Raw genomic sequence first — 26,376 nt, 5'->3', positions numbered from 1 at the left:
CTTCCACTCTGGCAAACAATACTAAAAAACAATGGCCACCATCTCCTCCTCCATTGTATATATCGCTGTCTCATTGTGGGATGGAAAAAAAAAAAATGCTCTTGTATTCCTTGCTGCAGGCACATATGGAAATGATGAATGTTTAAGTCCAGCTAGGGACAGTGAGGGGCCGCAGCCAGAGAGAGGTCAGAGGTCGGGATAATAACGCATACATTCTGAATCCATACCGTGAGCTGGAGACCTGTTCTGGGAACAGTTCTGCCACAGGCTACACCGATTTCCCAGAACACATTCTGCTGTGTCTGTAAAGTCGTGTCTCATTCGCAGTCTGTGTCTTGTATTTTGTAGTGCCTGACATTTTCACAAAGCAGCTGTTGATGAGAAAGAGAGAGAGAGAGAGAGGTGCTTATAGAGCAATACTTGAGCCATTTTCTATGTGTTGTGCAGCTCACGTACGATATCATGCAGAAATGAATGCTTTTGCAATCAGTCGTTGTTTGCTTAGTATTCTGAAGATATTCTCTGGGCATAACAACTTTCTGTTGAACTGACCAGAATGCCTCTGGATTGATTGAAAAGGTCTAGTGTTTAATACAATGGCAGTGGCAGAGTCAATAGACCTCTTAACATCAGCAGCAGTCATCTTGCTTTTTAACGGAAAATGTATCAGGGTTGCTTCCTTTTCACTCATCGTGTCAAATTGGCCCCATTTTGGAGTAATAGTTGTAATTGACACTTCCTGGCTTGGAACTGATGGTGGTTGTACCCACTTCAGGTAAAGATGAGTGTACTGATTGGTCTGATTTCTAGACTGGATACAAAATAGTTTTTTTTTTTTATTAAAGATGTCTCTGTCCTTGTTTTTTTCTCACTCGTGTTACGACCAGGCCAAAGGGTAGAAGGAAGTAACATAAAAACCAGATGTTTTATGGTTAAACAAAGATATTTATTCATTATAATTTCAAATTGCTTCCATTAACAAAAGGAGGTGAGGTATTAACGGGAAACAAAGGGCGAGTGGATGCCGTTCAAATCAATAAATAAATAGAACAAAAGGCGAACTCTCTAACCTGGAGCCAAGATATAATAAAAAAGAAACGATAAAGGAAACCCTCACTAACTATACTGCTCCCTAAAAACCGAAATACACATGAGAACAGCAACCCTAAACTAATGTGGGATACAGAAAAAGTCAGAGTGCAAAACAGTGTTTTCCCCCTACTAAATTCTGCCCTGTCCCCGCAACAACCACACTGACCTCCACAAATCTCATTCACATAACACAAGATAACACATATGCTTCTCCCTGTTACGAACGAGGTGGGCTCAGTAACACACAAAAATGAGTGCCGGTTAAATAAAGGAAGTCACGGCATCACGGCACCAATCCGGGACCTCCGAGCTTCCAGGCAGGGGACCAATCGGAGAAGGGCACTCGCACACAGTTGCATCCCGGGGACAACACACAACTGCAAACCCGAAACGGCAGAGGCCGTAACACTTGTGAATGTGAATCACTGTGGAAACCATGTCTCAGTCTGTTTTCGCACTAAATCATGTTTCTGAAATGGGGGCAGGCCACAACAAGGGCACACATTAACGTCTGATGTAGACGACCGCACGTGGCATCAAATTGCTGCTCATAGACGTCACACAGAGCAGTGAGACTTTCATAGAAAAGGTAGTGTGGTACTTAAAGAGTTATTCTGAGCCACGGACAAGGAATGCTAGGGTTGCTGTGAAGTGATTGAATTAATGATCGATTGCTTAATAACCATAAAAGAGCCAGGAAAATATCCTTTTTTACATTTTTTACAGAATAACTTTCAAGATCTGGCAGTTATTTACAATTTAATGCATGTTGAATAGTGCATCAACAATTTAAAATGTAGAAAAACAAAAAGGTTTTATTGAGGAAAAAACTGTAGGTGTACATGAACACCAGAATCTGCGTGTTAAATTTGGAATTTGATCAGTATAACACATATTTAAAATAACATTTGTTTGAGTTTTTGTCTGACGTTACCGTAATAATCACATGTTGGCTTTGAAGAGCAACTTCTCAGCTTATAGAAACCGTTGGGATTTTTACGATAGCACAGATGTGTCGTCTGCGATACGCTCGGTGTTAAAGGGTTAAAGCCAACATGTGTGTCACAATCTAATTTCCGATTGATTATTGCCTTGATCTATACACATCTTATTCTCCGGACTGAAGAGAACATCTTTGTTTCTCACCAATCTGCACAAATATCACACAGTCATCATTTTAAATGTGTTTTTTAGAATGAAAATGAGAATAATGATGTAAAATTACCATTCCCTTTGATATTGGGAATCAAAATTATCGCAATTAGATATTTAGAATACTGCAAACATGTCCACCATGTCTCGCCAATGCACAAAGCAGTATTCAGACTTATGTTATTTCCTTGACTCGTCCTTTTTCAACTTTATGACTAGATCACAGATTTTTCTTTTTCAAAGGCATGAATATGCACATGTTTGTATCTGTAGTTTGTCTTGATTATGAACGTGTAAATATTGTTAGCACAAGTGCTGTACATACTGTATAAGGATATTATAACTTGATTCCTCCCTCCAACAAACATGAATTATGCAATACAAAACAGTGCTGGAAGCTGCTTGAGGTAATTTACATCAGCATTGAAAAACAATAGACTTTGTAATAGCTTTGGAGTTAAGATCTATCTCGTCTCCTTAACATATATCTTCTCCGCAATATTGGATTTCCTGCTCTCTCAGAGCTGCACACAGTGGCCCAAAGCAGCAGCCGCCGTCGCCCACCCTGGCCCCTTATTCTTCTGACATTAAAGGCAATAAGATAAAGGAGCTCTGGCTTGTAAAGAGCAGGCTAATAAACCTCAGAGCAATCCAGGAGGCCACGTAATGATTGCAGTAGCAATAATTCAGTTTATGGCTAATTCAGAAAGAGGGGTAGAGAGAGACTTTGATAGTGGGGTTTCTTTTTTTGGGGGGGGGAGGGGATTAACTCTCTGTTCACTATCAAAAAGAGATTTATTGCTGTTTAATTTATACAGTTTGTTACGCTGCACTTTTCTTTATCCGAAAAAAAAGATCATAGCGCAGAGAGTATTTGCTACCATTTATCACACGTCAGTTTTAGGCAATGTTTGGTAACGTATTTATTATTCACCAGACGAAGAAAATGTATTACAATAGATCTTGTGCTGATGTATCTTCCAGTGATCGTGGGGATTATGAGCAGAGCAGGCCCTTTTCAAAGTAATTTTAGATATAAATCAATATTGTTTAGTCTCCATCATCTAGTACAGTGGAAGAGAGAATGAATTTCCTGACACGTTCACATCAACACCGTAGAAAGAATGTCCTCCACTGGTATGATTTTATTGGGTTTTTAAGTTCACTTAAGTAGCACCTCGCCAATTCTCTTGGAAACCTCAACCGAAAATCTATTGGCCTTGCGTGGCAGACTGTAGCGCACTCTTCTTTCTGACATTTGTCACTTCCTGACTTGAGGGAGCTACACCACCATGGGCTCACTACACCACCATGGGCTCACTACCACCGCCAACACCTCTCGCCTCAGAGTGTGGTGGCATTTTAGGAGATCTATGACGGTGTTCATAAGCAGCTTGAAAAGGGCAGATTTTTGCAGAATTATGGATGACAAGGCTAAATGATCTAAACAAACAGAGAGAGGAGGGGGAAGAGTCACTGATTTTGATTGGAAAGAGTGTTTTTCACAGTGTATTTGGTGCATATTTCCATCCCTTTCAATCCCATGATACTGGAGACTATCCATTGTGCCATTTGACAGCGATGGGTTTTGGGGGGGGTGGGTGGAGGTATGAATTAATAAATAAAAGGTCACGTCATGCCATTTTCATAAAAGCTCATTAATTTTTTTTTTTTTTATGAAGCAAGATATGTCCGTGTAATTAGAATAACAGAGATTGCACTAATGAAATAGCGATAAATAGTGGTGAAGTGGAACCACAGAGTAACACACAGCTCGCGCGTAATCTGAGGCTTAGCTGGACGTTACTGGCAGGTGACCTTTTCAGGAGACTGAGGTAGATCCCCGTATGGTTTTACAAAGGTGAGAGTGTAATCTGTGGGATTATTCAGTGTGCACGCACACTCGTGTGTAATCACTGAATGTTTGAGCACACAGGATGTTCTCATGTGTGTATTTTTCAGTTTCATGTTCAATAAATATTAACAATCAGCTCATATACAGTATTTACATTGTTAGCAGGTTTGCAAAATCCAAGCATCATGAGCAGGAGGAAATAATTGATTGATGGCCCAGTGCAGTGTAGCAGAGGCCTCACAACATGGTCACACCTTGTGATGGACCTGATTGGAAACCGACAATCAGGGTCCACTCCTGCCATTATTAAGAGAAGCCATTAACGATGTAACTAACCTGATCCTTAGTTGGTAAGAGGTCAGTGAGTGAAGCTCTCTGTAAAAGAGTAATCGATGTTCTGTCAGTGTAATCACCTCATTTGTGGTATTTGCCTTTGACCTTCAGGAAAGGAATTCCTGAATAAGGTGGGCCATTGGTGTAGTAACATTACAGATATTGTATTTCTTTAATCAAAATGGGAAAAAAAACACTTAAAGGTAGGGTTGGAGATCCTGGGAAAACTGTTTCGAGCAGCCTACATTTTGAATTCAAAAGTCCAAGCCCCTTTTCTTCAGACTTCCTTCCGAAGCTACACCTCCAGAGCACAGGAACACACAACAAACACAGATTCACAGGCACTGTGCATCATTGGTAACTTTTGGTACTTTTGGTGATTGGAGTTTGGATACTTGTTCAATTGACAACGTGATGATGAAAAACAACAAATACATAAATTTAACCTACCGGTCCAGTGGAAACAGAGCCACCATGGCATCACTTTGCAGCCCTTTCTGGGCTTTCAGTTTAAACGCAGCACAATGTTCACTCTGGTCTTGCATCGCTCTGCATAAGCCTTTTTCTTGGCAGTAGCGTTCCCAAAAAACCTTCTTTCTTTTGCAACCAACACCTGTTGTTGGCACCTTTTCTGCCATGACATTGCTGCAACCATCTTGTTGGATTTAGCAAGCTAGCATAAGCTCTGGCATTGTCTTGTGAGCATGTGTGATTAGTGCACGAAGAGGGGTACGCTCCAGAAAAACCTACCTATGAATTAGTGGAAATGAAGGTTAATATTTGGATAAGAGAAGAGATACTTGGGTGAACGTTGCAATGGCACCACCAAAATGTTGTTTCACTACCTCATCTTGATACATGGCTTGGTTTCATGGATATGAGGGCCAAATCCAAGCCTCTCTGTTTGCTTACTGTCTTCTGATAGCCTTGCAAACCTGGCTGTTTGTTTATTTCCTGTCCAGGTCAAAGCAGACATCTTCTCTGCCTTCCCCCTCCTACCAAACCTCTAAATGGGAGCGTTAGCTCTCAAGTAGAACCTTTTGCACTGACCTTTTTAGAGAACTGTATGTGCTGTAAAGCAATGTCACAACGTTTGATTCTGAAATCCAGCGCACGCTGTCTAAAGAAGCCGAGGGTTGTCTCTGGTGTATAGGCAGACTCATGAATCGGTTCTCCCGAAAAAGACTTGAAGGTGAACAAGTCACAAGGGCTAACTAAAGCATTTGGAATCAAAGTGAAGTCAGCTTAGTTCCTGCAGGCTCACTGTGCCTCATAAAACGTGCCTGTCTTATATACTTAAATGATAAAGATTAAAATAATAAGGATTTTGGTAAATGGTTTTTATTAAAACAGATGGAATAAGTAAGTGTACCTTAGTGAACTTTGTTTCAAAATACATTTCACTTGCTATGTTTTAGTCAGGACAGTACGGACTTTGTGAGGCTGTCATTTAGGGCTGCAACAATTATTCGGTTAGTCGGTTGCTAAAATAATTGGCAACTATTTTGATAACTGATTAATTAGTTTGACCGTTTCTTTTTTTTTTTTTTTTTACCTTTTTAAATGTGAATATTTTATGGATTCTTTGCTCCTTTATAGGAAAGAAATTAAAGGTGGTTAACTTTGGTTTGTGGACAAAACAAGGACACAAGCAACAAAGAAGGACAAACATTTGGTTCCCAGAACATTACAAGAACTTCACAACCTTCATACAACCTTTAGAGAACGTTCTCTAAAGGTTCCCAGAATGTTCCCCAAACGTTACTTTTCTACAACCTTCATACATCCAAAGGTTGTGACAAAACTGTTTACAGGAATGTTCTGGGAACCTTTAGAGGACATTCTCTAGAAGGTTCCCAGAACGTTCCCCCAACGTTACTTTTCTACAACCATTAGAGAACGTTCTGGTTGTGACAAAGTAACTTTCTGGAAACCTTTAGAGAACTTTCTCTAAAGGTTCCCAGAATGTTCTCCTAACATTACTTCAGCCTTTATACTCACTGAGGCTGTGCACGCCCTCAACGACGTCATCATCATTGGCATGTTGGGCGCGAGGATTCAAACAGTTGCTCCGGCGCTATGACGTGCACCGTCTGCACACAATGGATGCTTTTGAGGGAAGAATGGCAGAGTCCATTTGCATTTATAAGCAGCTGACTGGATCACAGTTCGGGAGTCTTGTGGAGGTGTTTTTATGAAGTAATTAGCAAAGTCATGCAGGGAAGAAGTCACATGAAAGCTGTGTCAAACAACGTTTGAGACAAAGACACCGTCTACATCAATCGCGCATCTCTTTTTCTAATTAATGAATGCGACGCCGCGTATTCAGTCGAATGTTTGATTCGAAACAATTCACAGTAATTAGGGATTTTGTATGAATTTGACTGGCGCTGCAGAAAATCAAAATGTCACGTGACACTAAAACCACAGCTGCAGATGCTCTCCTCTGTCGGCACTGACTGGGAAGTTTATGTCACATAAATGACATATTGGTCTTTTTCTGTCAGCTCGTTTTTATACATGGACATCAACTCTAAAACACATTTTAGAGATACAAACGTTTTTATTTGTGGCGTGTTAAATCACAAATCACAGTGGACATTTATTACACCGGGTAGAAAACCTTTTAAATAATGGAATAGTAAATGTTAAGTACAGCATTTTCCTTCTGCCCTAATTCTGCAGATCCCAAATCTAGGTTGCTCAGCATAACAGTGGCTGTTACTACTAATTCAGAGAGTTAATCACATTACATTTACTTGTTAACCTTCATTATCGGGCAGGCTTATAAAGAGCCAATAAACACCTTTTTTTCTTTCCTAAAAGATGCTCCTCCCCACTTTGAGAAGATAGGAAAAAGAGGTAGATTACGTTTTAAGGGAAGTATAACTTTAAGTTTCGTAATACTATATACTACAATCATAGTACCCTAATCTTTTTGACTGTTATTGTAATCTAAATGTTAACTGCTAAATGATTAAGTTTCTAAAAAAAAACGTTTTAAAAAATGTACACTCTTAAGCTAAAAGATGAAAAGGGAAATATTTAGGACATATAATGTCCTGCAGGCTAGCTTGTACTGGAAGGAAGATTATCCTCTTGATTTTAGGAAATATTTGATGAACGCACTTTGATGTTTTGCAAACTTAAATCCTGCAAATAAGATCCTAATATGTTCCTTTTTTTTTTTTTTTACTGTCTCTTCATCTGATGTATTCAGAAACACTCAGTTGACCTGAATCCTCAAAAGCCCTGGACATTGTTCCCCGCCACAAAGTGCGCGACCTGGACTTGATGAGATTGTCATCGTAAAGACATTACCATCGCACTCCTCTGAAACATTTGAATGAGCTCGAGTAGTTCCCTGTCTCATGGATCCATTCAGGAACATCTTGTACTGCAGACACACTGACATTTAAGCTTATTAACAGCAACGCATGTGTCACGGTGTCCTTCAAAACTGATGATATATCTATATGCGCTGTAGTGCCAGCAGTGGATGATTGTATTTATCTTCAAGCAGTGATACATTAGGTTAAATGATTCTGGTATTGAATTACACCTGAGTAAGATAATGCAGGTCACTCACTCGTTACCTCACTTGACTATTGATTTCCTATCATGCATCCTGTCCTCACCAGTTATACCTGCATTGTTTTATTTCTGATACATATTTTCACACAGGTAGTAGCACTTTCTTTAAAAAAAAAGAAATAAACCTGCATTGGAATGTGGCTCAGTGGTTTTGAAGCAGTTTTCTTTCTTGATTTGGACGAGTCCAGAGTTAGTCAGCTGCTATTTTTTCCGGCAACTGACAGACACGACGGTACTTGAATGCTCAGCATTCTGTTTTCACCCTTTGTGCCGGCTGCCAACCGTTTTGACATTTCTGTCTTTCTTTTCGAGGTGGAGGGCAGATAAGCGCTGGACTTGCAGAGCAGTAATGCAGCAGCTGACATTCCATGGATTTGACCTTTTATTTGCAACGCTCACTCGCGTTAGTTTCGCTTCTTAGTATATTTTTAAGTCAGCGGCAAGCTTGTGGGATCATTTAAGCCGGGGACAGTTGTTGACAACAGGTCAATGATAATGGCCTCCGATGGGCTTTAAGTGTATCATAAGAGGGAACATGGTGTCTTTTGTTTTTGTCCTTTATGTAAATGAATTTGACCTTTTCAGTGGGGGAAATAACCTCCGGTGTGATCGAGATGAGCGCCTTGACAACCATAGAAAGACTGCTACATGGCCAAAACCCCAACATGTGTTTTTTTTTAAAGAATAACCCAGTATGTGGATGCACAACAAAAGCAGTTTGTTTGTTTTTTCCCTTCCCTAAAATGTTTTGAATGCATAAACTATGAATAAATGAATATATAATTAAAGTGCAGCAGGTAGCTCAGTGCAGCATCGACCACAGGATGCTTCTTTGACTTCAGATTGCAACATATTTTCATCATGCACCGCTTTTGCTTAAAATGCTATTAATATTCACTTTTTTTCCCCTCCAAACTCTAAGGAAACATTTTCACTTTATCTTTACTTGAAGTCTTTACTCCACACATCTACAGACACTGTACATTGATGAAGCCTTTAGATTAATACATTATATGTACAATAAAAAAAACCCATAAAACTGAAGGACATGAATAGAAATAGAAGTGTATTTAAAGATTACACTCTTCTTTCCACTATGTACTTATACTATGATCATACATTTGACTGGAGCCTGAGTAAATAACATTTAGTCGACTTTGAACTGCTGGTAAGAATTTAGCTTCTAATTTCTTTGTTGTTTTTTTCACTTTTGAAGAGGACGAAATATCCTCCCAAGCTAGAGGGAAAATGATAGGTGTTCTCTACAGCGCGTTGTTTTGCACATAACACCTCATCTTTCAAAGCTGTGGAGAAACAAATCAATACTCCTCTGGTGATACAGAAGGCAAGAAACAAAAGAGTTCCACCTCACCTGGGCTCATAAGGTGCTCTTCTATCTTTATATTTTACATTCTAAAAAAAACCCAAAAAACATATGCTCTGTATTTATTTTTTAAACTGTGTGCTGCCCTATTTTCAAATCCCTCCGTCTGTGTACTCTAAGTCACATTAGCTCTCCGTCACCTCACAGCTGAATTCGGCTCCTGGAGCGAGGTGAGGGCATTACGTGTTTTGCAGGAGTCCCGGGCTAAGCGTTGATAGTTTTGCACAAGGCCTGGAGTGAAGAGCACCGAGGCAAACGTTACAACAGCTTAATTGGCGATTACAGCATCAGCAGTTTGCTTCTAGTGCCTCCCGGAAGGATTCGACTAACATTACTTTGAAGTTTTTTGGGTTTTTTTTAAACTCAGTTTAACTTCAGCGGGGAGTTAGCAGACAGGCTCGGGATTGATCTGTGGTTTTCTATCTGATCACATACTGAATAACTGGATCGTCTTGTGTATTAATTGGGCGGCTGGTAGCGCGGCACGATTGTTTTGCTTAGAATTGAGATCACGATTCTCGGCCACGATTTTTCCACAAATAGAAATGTTTATTGCGCTCATGGACAAAATATTAGACACATTCAATGAGGCATTCAAGTAAAGTGTTATTATTATTGTAGTGGCTTAAGTGACATATGGCGTGTTTCCACTAGCTCGACTCGTGACGTCATAACCAGGGAAAATGCGCGACGTCGTCCAACTGCCGTGCACTGATTGGTCAGAGTGCCGTCACAGGAAGAGGCAAAAGAGTCAAAGCGAACAATGCCGAACTGTAGATCAGTTAAAAAGACTTACCAATCCTGAAAACGTGGGTTAATCTCCAGCATTTAGCAAGGAAATTTAACACAGGAGTCTGGTGTATTGAACGACAGCATTGCTGAAAACCTGCGATCGCGAACCGAATGCGAACCTTTTTCCGGCACAAGCTGCAGAAGAAACGTTGAAAATTGTGAATCGAGATCGCGATTTTTTTTTAACAATTTATCGTGCAGCCCTAGCAGCTGTCATCAGGTGCCCTCTTATGGTCCCCTCTTTCCTCTCTGCTTTTTGTTTTTGTTGACTTTGCTGACTCTTAATCTTGCTGGGAGCACTTGCTCATACACTTAGCCGCAGTGTGTCCAGAGTAAGACACTGTCAGGCGGTCTGTTAAGAGATGGATAGAGAAACATGGGAATTAGCAGCCCCGCTGTATCTTTTCCAGGACAACACAAGCCATGTTGCCGGACTGGCGAAGCAGGCTAGCTCAATCCTAAACTCTATCGAGGATCAACATTTGTCACTAGATCAGCCCCCTTAGTCTCCAGCTTCTCTCTCAATTCATTACAAGTGAATGGGCTTTTATTGGCGTGACCATTTTAACAAGGACTCAGGGAGTGTGTGGAAGCTTGTACGGCTGGATCGACACAAGCAATTTACTAGGGGATCGAGGGGTGACTTGAGGCCAAAACCAGCACAAAACAAACAGAGCGACAGGGAGATTAAGAGATTTGTCATCCCCCCCCCCCCCCCCCCCCCACTCCACTGTTCCTCCCTTTTTTTATTGTCCCTCCCTTTTTTTTTTTTGCTCTCTGCTTGTTTGTTTCACTCATACCCTTTCAATCTTGTGCGCTGCTGCTCTTACAGACCGCCTTCACTTCACATGGTTTTTTTCCTCTCCTTTAGTCTTCCAAACTAATTCTAACATAACTTCCAGGGTTAGGGTTAGATATTCAAATTGTGTTCTCATCCCCTTCATTTTAGTTTTTAATCAAAAGTGTGCTGATGGCAAATAGAATTTGCAACAACATTTCTTAAATGATAAATGTTGAAAAGACGATACCTTGGTTTTTTTCTGAATACATTATGTAAACATAGAAAAACGACATGCTATTGCTATTCAACAAGTTGAAGGTTTTTGTTTTTTTTAACCTTTATACCTACCAGTGATTCTTATAACACATTTATTAGATGACATTATTTCCCATCGAAGCATCCTTGACTTATTAACCTTGGTTCTGAGGTCTCACATCCTGGAATGGAAGATGATTAAATCTTGTATTATATCATAACCATCTATTATAATCTATCTCGTCATTTTTTCTCTTGTCATTCTGCGTTGTTGTAAGTGAAATGTCTTTGTGTCAAACACCAGTTTCTGCACTCAATTTCGGTGTTGTGACAAGTGTTGATGTTGGAGGGAAAGGTAACCTTGACTCGCCGCATTCATCGGCTTAACGAACACTCGGACAGGATATTATTTTACAATGCATCAGCGTTGAAAGCACCAGCATTTCCACTGGCAATAGATCGACCCTTTTTGCTTAATGCACAACAATGCCTAATATGACTTCTGCATTGGGAGTGTGAACGATGTGGCACACAGTGTTTATGTCTCTCCGTGAGGCAAAGACACAAACGGGGGCCACTGAGATGAAGATCGACCACCTCGTTTGCACCTCCAGCTGTACGGCGTACATACGGATGCTTTCCCGACACTCCGCCGCCGCCACGTCTCTCTCTCTCTCTCTCTATCTGTCTCACTTTAAAACAGATTAATTGCAGTTGGCCATAAATAAATGAGCTGAGATAAATTAGGTCAGTGAGTACACTGCCAAACACCGGTGCTTATAAATGTAGGCATTGTCTGTTTGATGTCTACATGAGGCCAATTATAGCATTACACAATTAAACCTAGTTTAGTTATATTTAACCAAACACTAATCTATCGGGGATTTAAAGTTCTCACTGCGTGGCTGATCTCTGTCACATCCTGCTTCTTATATCATATAAAAGTTGAGCTCTCTGCCGAGGTTTCTTACATTTCACATCTCCTTCACCCAACCTCCTTTCCTGTACGCCTTCCATCCTCCTCCCTCCCTCCCCCCCTCTCCCATTATCTCCCCCTTCTTCCCATCTCCCCTGTCTTCCCAGCTCTGCAAAGATAAGATTTGCTATCCCCGGTGAGTTCTTGGTGTCGATACTAATGTGCTGTTATCATCGATGAACTGTCAGACCACCTCCTCCCGTTCCTCCCCTGACCTTCCTGCAGCAATAAAAAGAAATAAACGCTCGCTGCACATGTATGTTCCCAATGAATTTGATACAAACGCTCGGCTGAGACATCTGCAAAGCAGAGTTAAACATTAAGGAGCACTTTATTATACCACAATAGAGCACTCCATGGTAGCTGCAAGAGGCGTCATCCCACTCTGTCAGGGGGTCTGGTAAAGAAATGGAGCAGCACGCGTGTCACTTAATGTGTGTTGATGTGTCTCTGCTCACAGTTGTCGGGCTGTGGGAGTGAGCTGAGCGACTGCCAGCTAACATTCAGTGACATCAATGAGGTGGATCTACCGCTGCTGAGTGAACCTAACTAAATGTGTCATCATGGTATGAACCCTGGTGAATCCAAATCACCTCGCAGCATCATAAATGTGCTTATTTTCAGCACTGGGAAACCCCAGTGGGAACCGAACCTCGTACCGTCTCCGCCATTACGAGTTGCATTATGCCCCCTTTTTAAGCCTCGCAAAGTATAGCTCTGCCAGTGGAGTCACGGCGCTGGTCCCAGAGGGTGAAATGTCACTGCAGAGCTTTGATGTCAAGAGTGGATCCTTTTCCTTGACGCCCACCGTAGTCTGAGTGTGTGAATGAAACTCAAAAGTAGAATCTGCAAAGTGTGGCGACCACACTTCCTGTGGATGTTGAATCACTGCTGATGACTCAGGCAGTGGCTTCAAATAGGCAGTGACTTAAGAGATTATGCCGGCAGCCGGTCTTCAACAGCCAGTGATGTCACTCTTTTGTAGTTTCTTCTTTTTACACCAGTTCTGCAGTCGATACTTGTTAATCTTGTAAGCGGTGTCTTTATTACAAGCCTCTTGTTGCTCTCTGTAAAAGCAAACGGACACGTATCGGTTGCTTGAAGGCTCACAGTTTAATTTGTTGTCACAGTGTGTGTGTTGTTTGAGTATATATATATATATATGTACATATACATATACATACAGATATATATCTATATCTATATATACTGTACATATAAATCTATATATCTAAATCTATATAGATATATGTATATATATAGTTATTCTGGAAAAATGGGCAAAAACACACAGTTACAGGATATTTTCTGGTCCTTTTATGGTTAAAATAGTTAGGTAAAGGGTAAACCTGCTATTTGTTCATGTATTTGTCTCATTCTCACAGACAACTGCCAAAAACAGATGATACGATGCATACGATGCATACGATGAGACATTTAGTTATTTCTGCTACATTTCTAAACATTAATTTACCTAAATATACATAAAACACACACATACATTAAATGCCACTAGTTAGCTTTCGAGATTTCAAGCACTTACAATCAAAGAGCAGCAAGGCTTGCTCAAAACTACTGTAGCTGCCATTTTACATTAGTGTTGAAGCTGCCATCCAGGGAGAAAGTCATTGTTCTGTAGAAAAGGCAGAAATAGCCCACCGACAAGAACCGTAATAGACTAGAATTCGTGGCAGCCACAAGACATGTTTTGTTGAAATGGCACAGTGCAGCCTTCACTTTTTTCCCCCCTCTCTCTGGATCAAATGTAATATGTTGAGATTTTGCTTGTTGTTTGAACCTACAGCCTTGATGCCAGTGGTTGTCACAAATGCATTATGGGGAATGTAAGGTAATTACTGGCTGATGTTGTTGTAGCACGCACACGAAGCAGGATTTCTGCTCTTAACTCTGTGTTCACACCGAATGGGATTAATATCAGTCGCATGATCAAATTACACATCATCTATCTATCCTGTCACGCCAAGTGAATCGCTTTACATGTGCTAGGCGCACTGCAACAAACTGCATCAAGTTTGGTGTGAGCACAGTGAAACAAATTAACACCTAACCCTCAAAACTTAAAGTTATTTACAATGTGCTGCATGTTAAAATACACCAGATTTTGTGTGTTAAATTTTAACAGTATATAACATGTTTGAAATAACACTTGTTTGAGTCTTTCCAACTCTCTCCTCTCTGGTGACAAAGACGCTGATTCGCGTGAAATTACCGTAATAACCACATATTGGTTTTGACGTGCAACTTCTCAGCTTTCAGAAACCGTTGGATTTTTTTCCTACAGCACAAACTGTCGAGGGATTGCAGTAATGCAAAACGTGCGTGTGCAAACGTGTCGTCGGCGATACACTCTGTGCTAAATCAAAAACAAAGCCTTCCATGCTTTCAACAATATGTAATGATCTATAAAAATAGTATATTACCATAGTCGGCGATTCATAATTTACTGTAAATAACGCGGTTCACTCCAGGGTCAGAGATCGCGAGTAGATGTCCACTCCTGAAACTAATCCGTTAGTTAACTGAGCACAAGCCATTACTCCGGTGTTTAATTGTGGCGACACATGAATTATGCTAATACGAACCTCAATGGAGTTTAAAATCAAGGTTAAATGTAGTGAAAAATGAGAAGAGTTGAAAATCAAATGTCATTAAGTCCGCTAGGGCCTAATGGACGGGAAGGCAGCCAAGCCCAGCGAACGCTTGATTAGTGAAACATACACTCATTCCCTGCTTGACACACACACACACACACACACACACATGGAAATAAATGAATTAAGTACCCGTCATTTTGCCAATTAAAATAGTGCCAACTTTTTAATTATTTTAAACTCTCCGTGCTACATAAATGCAGTGCATTTCATATCTCCACAATAATCATTTGTTTTTGTACGTTGCGCAGTGACAAATAAGTTCTCGGGGAAGTGGAGCCGCGCAATCCATCACGGCAAACACGGAGCCCCTCATTTGATTTAGTCAAAGTAGGAACTTTTTATTCATAACGCTTCATTTTCCTCACGTCAGTCGCGTGGCACTCACAGCAGCAAGTAGCATATGAATTGTTATTTGAATCCAGCCATATGTTATAAACTTTTATTGTAACAGTTTCCTTTCTTTACAGAATCTTGTTTTTTTCTTTCCAATATCCCTGTCTAAGCATTATAAATTGCCTCCCTCCCCTTTGCTCCCCCCAGTCGTAGACACGGGATAATCTCTTACCTAATTAGGCTCGTTCTTATTTGAACTGTTTGGAATCAGTTTTACTTTCCCCCTGCTGAAATACATATTTGCCTTTCTTTTTTTCTTTTTTTTTAATAAAATGGGACCAAAATAACCCGACTGCGACGCTGTTTTACAGCTCATGATCCTCAAAATCCGTCTGCTCACAGGCCTATGATGAAGTGGCTTAATGGTTTAGCTTTATATTGAATTTTAAAATCGCACATTAAAAATTACCCGGGTTTCAAATAAAGACAGCTATTTTGTATAAAATGTCGCCCACATAAATGAAAGGTGCGTTTTATTCTCCACCACTCTCCGTCCGTCTCTCCTCGTCTGCTTTCTCTCTGTCTGTCTGACCTTGTCCTTGTTGAACCTCGTCCAATTGTCCTGATATATGTCAACCGTTGTCTTTGCCCCATTTTCTGACTTCAACACGTAGAGCTGTGATGACATTGGCAGAGGAGGCGCACCCCCATTAATATCTAAAGTTATTACCCTGCCCTGACCTGCCGTCTGAAACCTGCTTTTGCTTTATGAGTCAGTAGTGTGCAAGGATACACTCGTCCCTCTTTTATTCTGACAGTGCTACGGAATTACCGAGCGACTGTGTGAGATTATTTCTATCACAAATGTGTCCCTGGTGAACAATGAGTATATACATTTAAGAAGAGAGTGGAAAATAATGTTCAAAACCCCATTCCTACTTTGACATTTTAGTTTATAAATCATACGTGTTATTAGTCTGTCGTGACAATATTTCGACAGCACCGTTTTGACTGCTTAGCAACAGGGACGCACACTAGAATCACATCAACGCGCGTGATTATGATTATTAATAATATTATGATTATTAATATGTTAAAAAAGAAAGCATTTACAAAGAAATGGGGGAAAGAGTAGGATCAATGGACACAGACTGTAGAGGAAATCTACATAATGTCAAAGACGACACACCACTTACCACTACAGGAAGCTCAGTTTGAAGAAAAATGGATAAAATGGACAAAATTCAAGACCAGAACAAGACAGATCACTTTGAATGTAACACCCACTTGTTTGTTTTTGTATTTTTATTTGAGTCCATACAGCGCAGAGGCAAGGGAAGTGCTTTCCGTGACCCTTGGGCTCCCCAAGTCTTAAAATTGCTAGGGGAGGTCATCAAGAGTCCTTGTTGTGATGACCTCAGGGATCAGGGATCTTAGACAGTTAAACATTGCATCTTTGTAATCCTTCTCTCTTGAAATGCTGCATTTTCATGGGAACATTGTGAAGGTTTTGTGTCGTTGGCAGATAAATCAGTCATTTTGTTTATTTTATTTCATCGGGATTGGAAAAACCTCAACTCCATTTTGCACATTTTGTCGGATAGAGTTTTAGTGTTGCGCTGTCGAGATTCGGCGTGGAATCTGCAAAGGCCATGTCTCGCGGATTAACTTGTCACTCAGAGGGAAAGTTTGTGATAATGTGGTAGAGTTCAGGACGGAGCTTCCCTCTGATTAGAATGTAAAGAGGGAGGAAAAAAGGAAAAGGGAGGGGTGTGGGTGTGTGCGCGTGTGTTTCTAAGCATCTCTCTGGTTTCTCCATCTCTGTTATTCACTAATGGCATTTCTCTTCTCTGGTGCCTCTGTCAAATGGCCTTGGATGAAAATGTGCTTTCTTTTTTCTTCCTCTTGCCTTTTGAAACTCCAGTTTGCTGAGTGGCGACACCGCGGCGGCCAAAATAATAGTCCCTCCAGCGCAACTGGAGTAACTCACGCAACAGGGACCATGTAAAAATGCTGCTCCGTGTTTTGAAGTTGTGGATAAAAAGCCGACTCCAAAGCAATACGCATTTTGAAATCAAGCGACACGTTTTGTGACAACACAGCGGTTCATTTTGAAGAATTCAATACACACAACACACACCAAAAGAAAGCGAAGGCGCCAGTGTTTTTCACTGTACTGTGTCCCCTCTGTTTGTGTTTGTCACCAAAAAAAGCACAAACAGTCCACTCTCACTCCGACTGTGTTGTCTGGTTAACATGTTTATCTGTGAGCATACAAAGAAAACATTGTACTGCGTGCTGCGCCTGGAGACTTATTTGCTTTACGCCATATCCACGTCAGGTACACTGCACCTGGAAAAAGAGACGGAAACGTGAGCCATTTGAATCACGTCCTATGTAGAATCCTGAGTCATCTGACTCTATTTGATTAGTAAATGATCACTTGTATCACGTTGAATTAGCATAATTTAACCTTATTGCACCGTCATACATTTTAAGATGCATTGTGGCTGCAAAGTATTCTGTTTAGTACTCTGTTTCTATGAAATATTATTCAATGTCTGCCAAATCTGGAAATGCCGCATTCTCCACAAACCAAAGGGCGAACAGATCAATAATTGAATGCAACGCGTCACGTTCAGTATATAGAGGAAATACTGCAATTGCCGTGTACTTTGTACTTCGGCGAGAGTGGATCGTCTGCCCAGTCTCAGCCCACACACGAGAGATGGACAGAGGAAATAGAAAAAAATTTATGGATTTTTTTGTTTTGTTTTGATGATCCACTACTGGTCCCCCAATAAAGCCAGATTTGTCCCAGTGACAGAGTGAGAGTAAGATCCACTGCTGTGTAATAAGACTTTATCTGTTTGAAAGAGCACACAAAGATAAGAAAACAGTGTGTGTGGCAGTCAGTGGTCATTTGGTGGTGGAGGATACATTTAAAGAATGGGCAAACACTGAAAAGTGGTAACAACAGTTTGGTTCCTTCCTTATGAGCCTCAGAGTGAGTTTGATGGCACACTGCCACACTCTAGGTAAGTGATGGGAAACGCCTCAAGGTATTTCTGTTGTTTGGTCCGTTCCGTTCTGTAACAAGATGTCACCGCTGTCTCGTCGCAGCATCTTTATAGTTTGCAGTGACAACCTGACAAGCACGACGCATGTTGTACTTATGTCGTGATTCGTTATGTTATTGTTCAGATTGAACTTTTTGGTTTGTGGTGCGATGTGCTGCACGTTTACTCAACGTAAAACTAAGAGAAAATACAATTAAAAATGTGTTCTTAATTTTTCTAAAGGATGCTGCTCAATTTATGTTTGTAAGGACAGGCACTGGTTGATTTGTAAATACACAGCTCAAGTACCTTTATTAAATATTTACTGATGGAATAAATGAGAATATTCATTGTGCGGGGGAGTATTAGGGTCACATGTAAGACGTCTGAGATTAAAGTCAGTATTCTGAGAATAAAGTCAGAATTCTGACTTTAATTAATTAATTAAAATTAGATAATTAAATTTATTTACATGTGACCCTAATACTCTTGTGTATCACTGAAATCATTGTACTTAGAATATTATCTATTTTTGGATAAAGTGAATGCATTTCAAGTCTAGCATTTGGCAGTCAGAATTGTAGCCTCTTTCTCCACCTCTGTACTAATTAATGTTTGTATCCAGCCAACAGTTAATTGTATAGATTCCTTCATATGTGTGGATAATCGTGATAGAGAGGAGATTTTTTTGCTGTTGTTTTTCAATGCAGAGATGTTTTTCTCCCCTCGGTAAATCCTTTAGTTAGCTTGCAGAGGATTAGGTCTGAAAATCTCTCATTTGCCTCCAAAGCCTGCAGGGATTCATTGGTGAAGAAATTCAGTTTCTCCACTGCTTCCATCTGAATTTGACTTTGGCATTTATTTGCTTATTTATTTTCATCTCTTTTTTTTCCCCTCATACCCTGTCACTGGCCTCTCCATTAATGTTTCCTTGTATTTCTTGCGACTTAAATAGCCTTTAAATTTGAACACTGAAGAGCTCTGGGAAAGAAACGTCACGTTTGACTGACACAAGTTTAAATATACATTATAAGCCTTTTTTTCAGATTCCTTTAGTCTTGGATTAAGTGAAGAAAGATAGAATAAGAATGGAATAATAATGTGTATTCCCCCAGATGATTCTAAGTCTCAGCTGTAGGCCTCTGTTTTTTTTTTTTTTGCTCCGAAACATTGCATATAGTACACGGAAAAGCTTTTGAGTGTTTTTTTTTTTCATTCACCACAGCCCCATATAAATCACAAAGTACGTTCAAAAGACAAGGATCCCGATGGAGCTCAAAGCCTGAGGCTATACACCACAATGAAAACAGCTCTGGGATAAGGATAATGGGTGGTACAGACTACTTAAAACTATCAATGCCGTGAAAGGGACGAGCTCACAAGGATGGGGGCATATACCTCAGCGAGTGTCTGACGATCATATTTCTTCCTGACGGCAACATTTCCATTGAGAAAGGATTCCTGCCCTAAATGATTATCTGTCAAATAAGAGTCAACTTTAAAATAGCATAGATCAAACTGTTAGCGGTGCGTGCCGTTTCTTGAAGGCCGTAGTTCTGAGTTTCTTTTTTAGCTGTGATGTGCTGAGATGAAAAAGCTTGGATGTTACTTCTTTGGCCAACTGTAAAAAAGGATTTGGGGGGGGGCGGGGTTGTTCTTCACTAATTTAACCCTTTAACACCTAAGCCTCAACATATCCTGTGAGTAAGTGCTTTTGCCCATTTTTTTGCAGATTAACTGCATGTTAAAATAGTCAATTAACAATTGAACATTAAGAAAAACAGCAAGTTCCGTTCAGAGCAAAAAGCACATGTAGTTGTACACAAACACCAGGTTTTGTGTGAAAATTTGAAATTTGAACCATATAAAACCTGTTTTGATATAGTTTTTGTCTCAATGTCCAAAAGCAGGGCAAAAAAAAATGGAAACTTATGTACAGGTGTTTTTTTTATAGTGATGCAAAGTGCGCTTGTGCAAACGCGTCGTCTGCGATGCACTCGGTACAAGCGTTTTAAAACGATTATTATTTCTACACGTCTAAATAAACGAGAATTCTCTCACTTTCAGTCAATATGCAACTTCAAAAAAAGTTTGACAGTGACACAGAGGGACCAAAAGGTAGGAAGTTATGAGGAACTGTGTGCGGAGATGAATTGAGGGAGGAAAAAAGAGTCATGGCCGGGGATGATATAAACAACCTCTTCTGTACATCAAACATCCTTTGCCTCAGCTTTGGAGAGAGAGAGAGAGAGAGAGAGGAAGCGATAAGGAGATATGGTGGAGGACAATGGAAAAAAAAAAAAAAAAGGATGATGGACTGTGATCAGAGATGAGACGAGGAAAGGCAGAGTCATGGCCAGTGATTATATAAACAACCTCAGCTCCACATCAGATAAACACAGGCTCCATGCTTTTTGCTTGGCAATTGCTCTGTAAATCACAAAGCACTTTGAATCAGCCTGCCAGTGTCCCTCTCTGCTAAATGCAACTTTACCTCTACAAAGAGTGTTAAGTTGATGGTTAAATGGCAGCGTCTGTGACAGCCACCTCGACTCTTTGAGTTGTAGCGTTTATCTTTCATAAATGCTCCACGTTGAGGGGGTTAACAGAAGGAAAAAGTGGAAACTGTGGCTTGAGTCAGCTGGAGTTGGTTATTTAACCCTTTAACACCGAGCGTATCGCAGACGACTCTGGTGTTTGTGTATAACCAGTGTTTTTTCTTCATTTTAATTTGTTAATACACGACTCGAACATGCAGTAAATTATACATAACTGCCAGATGTTGAAAGTTATTCTGGAAAAATTTGCAAATAAAAGGACATTTTCTGGTCAAAATAAGTCTAAAAGTGCAGACGGACATTTTGAGGCTGAGGTGTTAGAGGAGTATAACATTCTTAGACTTAGGATTTTGCTCACGCAGTTGTGAATTCAGGAGAGTGCATTCAAGAGTTGTTTTTCAGGAACTGTGAACAGCTGCAATATCTGGTTTATTTGCTTGATTCACAGACACGTCGGCTGTCCAGTCATGTGCGTCAAACTGTTAAATGGCGGCTGTTATCATCAAATCTTAATGCTAAAAGCAACCGTGTAGGCTTCTCAACACATAGGTGTTATATGGACCATATATGAAAAATGGATTTAAAAAATTCAGTGTTTTTTTTCCCCCCACTTTGCTTGACCTCTCCATTTTTTCCATAAAGTGTGAAGCTGCTCTGGCCCAAACTGCATATATGAGGTTGTTGTTGTTGTTTTCTTGTATCTTCTCCTGCTCTGTCTGCCTCTGAAAAGCTGCACCAGGCAAACACAATGGACCTTTGCAGTGTACAGTCACATTAGAATATTATTGACCATGGCACAACTTTATCAGCATCCTGTGAAAACCTCAGGTCTCACAACACACACACACACACACACACAGCAGATCAAAATGCCAACTTCTCCGCAGGGACACCACAACAAGCTAGAAGCTGTTTTACATTCTCAGGTCGTGTCTCATCTTCCAATATGGGTTTTCTGTTGTGGTGTAGGGCGCTGCAGGTTTATGTCTCGGTATTGCAGACAAGACTCTGCTGCTGCTGCTGCTGAGTGTACGAGTCGCTGTCTCTCAGCTGGGGATCCTCTTTGACTGAACCCTTACGCTCGTCCTTCCATTCTCCCATTTCTTTAATAGCATTAAAAGAATACTTCACCGATTTGCATTTAGCTTTGTGTTACTAGAATAGGGCTAGTATTTTTGTAAAATCCTGCTTCTCAACCTCAGTTTCCCCTGAGTGGAGACATTTTTTTGTCACATGCCCACCAGTGACACTTGGTCCGAGGCTTGAAACTGCAATGCTAATTCTGCACTTTTTAGACCCACTCGTAAGGGGGGCGGGACCTCATTCCCAGAATGTAAACAGTGTCGGCCATCTTTGCTAACAGTTACGCTAACAGGAAGTGTCACTGGTGACTTTGAAGACATTTTTTTGAAAGAATCACAGCATATTGTAAAATGAACTATTCAGCAGAAAATAAGCTATTATTTGTAAAAGAGAAAAAAGAATAACTAACCTCTAATGACTCTACCCTTTCTTTCTCTTTTTCATGCATTCCTGTTGGACCCTCTCCTGTAGCTGAAGAGTATGCGGTTGAAGGTAAGACTGGTGTTTTGCTCCCCAGGCCCTCTGATGGCTTCCCATAATGCTGTCAAGGATTCTGGTGCTGGTTGCGTTGGCATTGTCAGTTTGGACTGCGGTTATAAAGTGACTTCCACGGGGCCTAAATTACACGTTTCCGAATCAGACTAAAGCAATGGATGTACTACCAAAATCATCCCTGTTTTATCTTGATTATTCTATCCTGTCTTGTTTGATTTATTTATTTTCGACGGGGTCTTCTCAACACCAAAAAAAGATGACTTCTTGAGCCAATTTAGCAGATAATATGTTTTTTTTTTTATGTCTAAGTTAACAAGATATGACATGGTGATTTTGAGATGCTGTCTCTCTGCTTTCCACCCTGTCCTATCTCCAACAACGGTGAACAGAGGCTGCCAGTGGGGGCCCCTGAGGGGACCTCATTAGCCCTTGGGCCAGGTGCTCACCCAGTGCCGAATGTGGCAGACCTGATAGATAGCTGTGTGTGTGTGTGTGTGTGTGTGTGTGTGTGTGTCTGCAGGCTGTGCACTGATCAGGCGGAGGTTCACCTGTGGTTGTCGGTTTCCTCACACTTTTCCGGGGTTGTTTTGATTCTGTGCCTTGTGTGGAGAAGCTGTGTGTGTGTGTGTGTGGGTGGACATTAACCTTGTGTTTGCGTGTTGTGGAGATGAATTTCCTCCACTTGGTCTAAACCAGTCTTTAATTAAATCAAAAGAATGCATAAATGTAATGGTGTGGTTGTCTCTCCATCAAATAGTGAGTTGTTTATCTTGTGACATTTAAAAATACAGAGGCGTTTGTCATCGTATCATTTTATTGCTCTTAACTAGCCCAGTGGATTCTATTTAAATTCTGGTCTTGGCGTTGATGTGTGCACTTACAGACAGTTTGAAGCTGGCATTTTTTTCAGTTTGCTCCTACAAGAGAAATGCAAAACTCTTGTAAGGATTGTGCGGTTGTGTGTGTATGATGCATGTGTGCGTGTGTGTGTGTGTGTGTGTTGCAGCCCAATACCACTGAAGTCCATGATGGGGGAAAATGGGTTGGGAATAGCAATAAATGGCAGCAATCGTACAACTCCTGGCAATGCTGGCTGACAGAGTAGACCCTCTAGACTGATGTGGAGTGAGGTGAGGAGCACAAAAGCAGAGGGTGGTGATGGAGTGATGAGGAGGGGGTGATTTTACTCTATTTTACCTCACTTTATCCCGACTAAATAGACTGTGACACATTTACCAACACACACACACCGTTTTTACTGTCTCAAAATAGGCAATAGTGGAGGCCAGTGAGTGCGTCTGCATATGTCAGGATTTAGCATCTGCTGCTTTTTCTTTGTCATTTCATGAATGTCCTGCAGGTATTAATTTGCACTTGGCAAAAGTGTTTGTTGTAGGTTAATCTTACCTTTAATTGTCTCTGCTCCCAGCTGTCAGAGAGATGGCACAATTCATCGCATTTCTACAGCAACATTAGAAAACTAATATGAAAGTGGAAGTATGTTTTCTTTCCCTTTTAGAAAAAAAAAACAAAAACATATATACAGTATATTGAGTTTATGAGTTCGTCTTGACACATTAACATACCCCGCAGTGAGGATATTGTTTTATGGAGACGGTTTAAAGTCCCTAAAAGGTAAATACTTACACCACCATTCATTTGTACTCCAAAGTCATGTAATTAAATTAAAGACAAGAAGTTGTGTTCCCAGTTCCCAGTGTGTTGTGTATCAACAAGACAGCTCAGTAGATTTATTTTAATGGCTCATTGTCTCTTATACCCTGCGAGTGCCACTGCACTCCTTTCTCCTCTATTTTTAGGGTTTCCCTGTGACCGTATTTGGTCTAATTAGCGCCGGTGACCGCGTGTTCAAAGGTCGGTTGAGATTGATGATGCGTAGAGATGTTGAAAACCCCCGGAGAGACCGGTGCCCCCGGAAGGTGGTCGCTGGCCCTCGTTCTTTGTAGGGCCTCGATTGATGATCGGCTTGCGACACTGACCTGTTTTTTAACTGGTGAGCTAGCTACACTTGGCCATCTGCGTACTGGCAGGCCTGTCCTTCCCCCTGGAGGACTACATGTGTGATGTATAGTTTCATTATGTAAGCACAGGTTTGCCTCACTGACTGTCCGGTGCAGTTGTGTTCCAGGCGAGGTTAATAAAGGAATGGCACAGTAACTGGGGGTGTGTGTTTATAGGGCACATATTCAGGCCTTTAAAAATGCATCTTCTTCTGTGTTGTTGAGTCAAAGTTATGATTCATCACATTTTTAGAAGAAGTCACAAAATAGTCTGTTTTTTTTTCTTTTTGTTCCTGAAAACGAGCCAAGTGACCTTTGAACTGTGACGTATTTCCAAATTCAATCAATTACAATCAATTTTCATCACTTTGCCTATAGGTTGTGCTGGAAGAAAAGGATATAAGAAACTCTATATAGTACATTCTTATAGCCTCTGTATATACTGTACGTTTTAACATAGTAATGGGGGAAAAAACTGCCTAAAATGCTCTTTGTTCTCAGGGTTAACCAGCTGGATCTCTGGGGGAAAATGCATACTATTAATTGAGTTCCATTGTGCAGCACATTGAATGTCTCACTGACCTGGATAGTGTTGTTGCAGAAGAAGAAGAAGAGAGGGTGAACTTGCTGAGGCAGTTAAAAGTGTATTCACCTGCTGGAATATAGAATGTTTTTATTTCTTCTCCAGCTGATCGTCTGACAGACCATGACCATGGGCACAGCTGAGAGTGGGGGGGGGGAAGCTAAAATCATACACAGTTAGACAAATCTAACTGTGGTCAGTGTGACTGGCCCCTGAGACTGGCTGATAAATGAAGTGACCCAGTGCTTTGTTTGGGTGAGGGATGTTCCGCACTGGCCATGCTGATCTTAATCAATCTGATCAAGGCTAATAACCTTTTCTCTCTGAGCCGTGCAGACCTTCAACTTAATCTCACCCTCGGGGAGGGCAGTAGCATTTTATTTATTTTTTTTCTTTCCCTTTTTCCACAGCCCTAGAAAAAAAATGAGTTTGATGTTAGCTAAAGATACCAGCTTATAGAGCTGAGTGGGGTCTGTAGTTACAGGAGATTACTTTAGATAATCAAAACAAGATTAGATGGGGATTTTAGTCTTGTTTTCGTGGGAGAAATAAAACAGTTCTTGCACAAAGATTTGGCTTTTTTTTCCAAATGCATCAAATGTACTGATGTCACTGTGGCATTAACCTAGATTTGTTTTTTTTTTGTTTTTTTTTCTGCAACAAATTTCAACTGTTGTTATTTTTTGAATACCACTGGTAAAAAAAAAGCCTGACAACCTGGATTATGAAAAAGACGTGAATTCTACAGAGCAATTGGGAACAGTAAGACATTAATTTTTATAGTGGCATAGCATAACAACACATTTGCCCATTCTGTCTGATCAATAAAGCTTAACTGCATTTCTCACTAAATACACAAGAGATTTCCAGCACTCAAATACAGTTAATTGTAGGAAGATTGCTGACGACTCTCCTGCACTTGAATGAATAGCTCCCGTATAAGCAAACACACACATTCCCAAAGTAACCTTTCTGAAATGGGGTAAAATACTAAGGATTGAAAGGGTGGAACAGAGCTGAATGTCTGTTTTCCACAGCTCTGAAATTGCCCAAGAGCCTTTGGACAGCTGGATTGCCTTGATGTTCCCTCTGCCTGCCCAGCCTCTGCCAGATGTTGCTGCGAGATAAAGCATCCCCGGATCCTGGAGGAGCCAAAGTCCAGCCATGCCTGTTCTCACAAGACGTTAATTTCACCCCACACAGCTCACGCTCCTTTTCTCTCTCTCTCGCTCCGTCTTTCTTATTTCTGCTTTGTGATAACCAAGTCCGAGGGGATGGAGTGGGCGTCCACTTGTGAGCAACTCCAGATGCTTCAGTGTCAACATGTACGGCCTTAGGCGATATTGTTTCCTATG

The 26,376-nt window shown here is 40.7% G+C and overlaps 1 protein-coding gene across 13 annotated transcripts in view; it reads left to right on the top strand.

Annotated features, from left to right (window-relative positions):
• The window catches only part of nrxn2b (neurexin 2b), a 504,397-nt gene that overhangs the window by 16,747 nt on the left and 461,274 nt on the right, over nucleotides 1-26,376 (top strand). For all 13 annotated transcript variants that reach the window (XM_058626079.1, XM_058626077.1, XM_058626088.1 and 10 more), the window contains exon 2: nucleotides 22,394-22,414. In XM_058626079.1, coding sequence (XP_058482062.1) covers nucleotides 22,394-22,414 — 21 coding nt within the window. The remainder of the gene's footprint in view (nucleotides 1-22,393; nucleotides 22,415-26,376) is intronic.

The sequence above is a fragment of the Solea solea genome, chromosome 3, assembly GCF_958295425.1.
Source record: "Solea solea chromosome 3, fSolSol10.1, whole genome shotgun sequence".
NCBI lineage: Eukaryota > Metazoa > Chordata > Actinopteri > Pleuronectiformes > Soleidae > Solea > Solea solea.
Note: the sequence above shows the minus strand (reverse complement) of the source record. Positions and strands in the feature narration are given on the sequence as shown.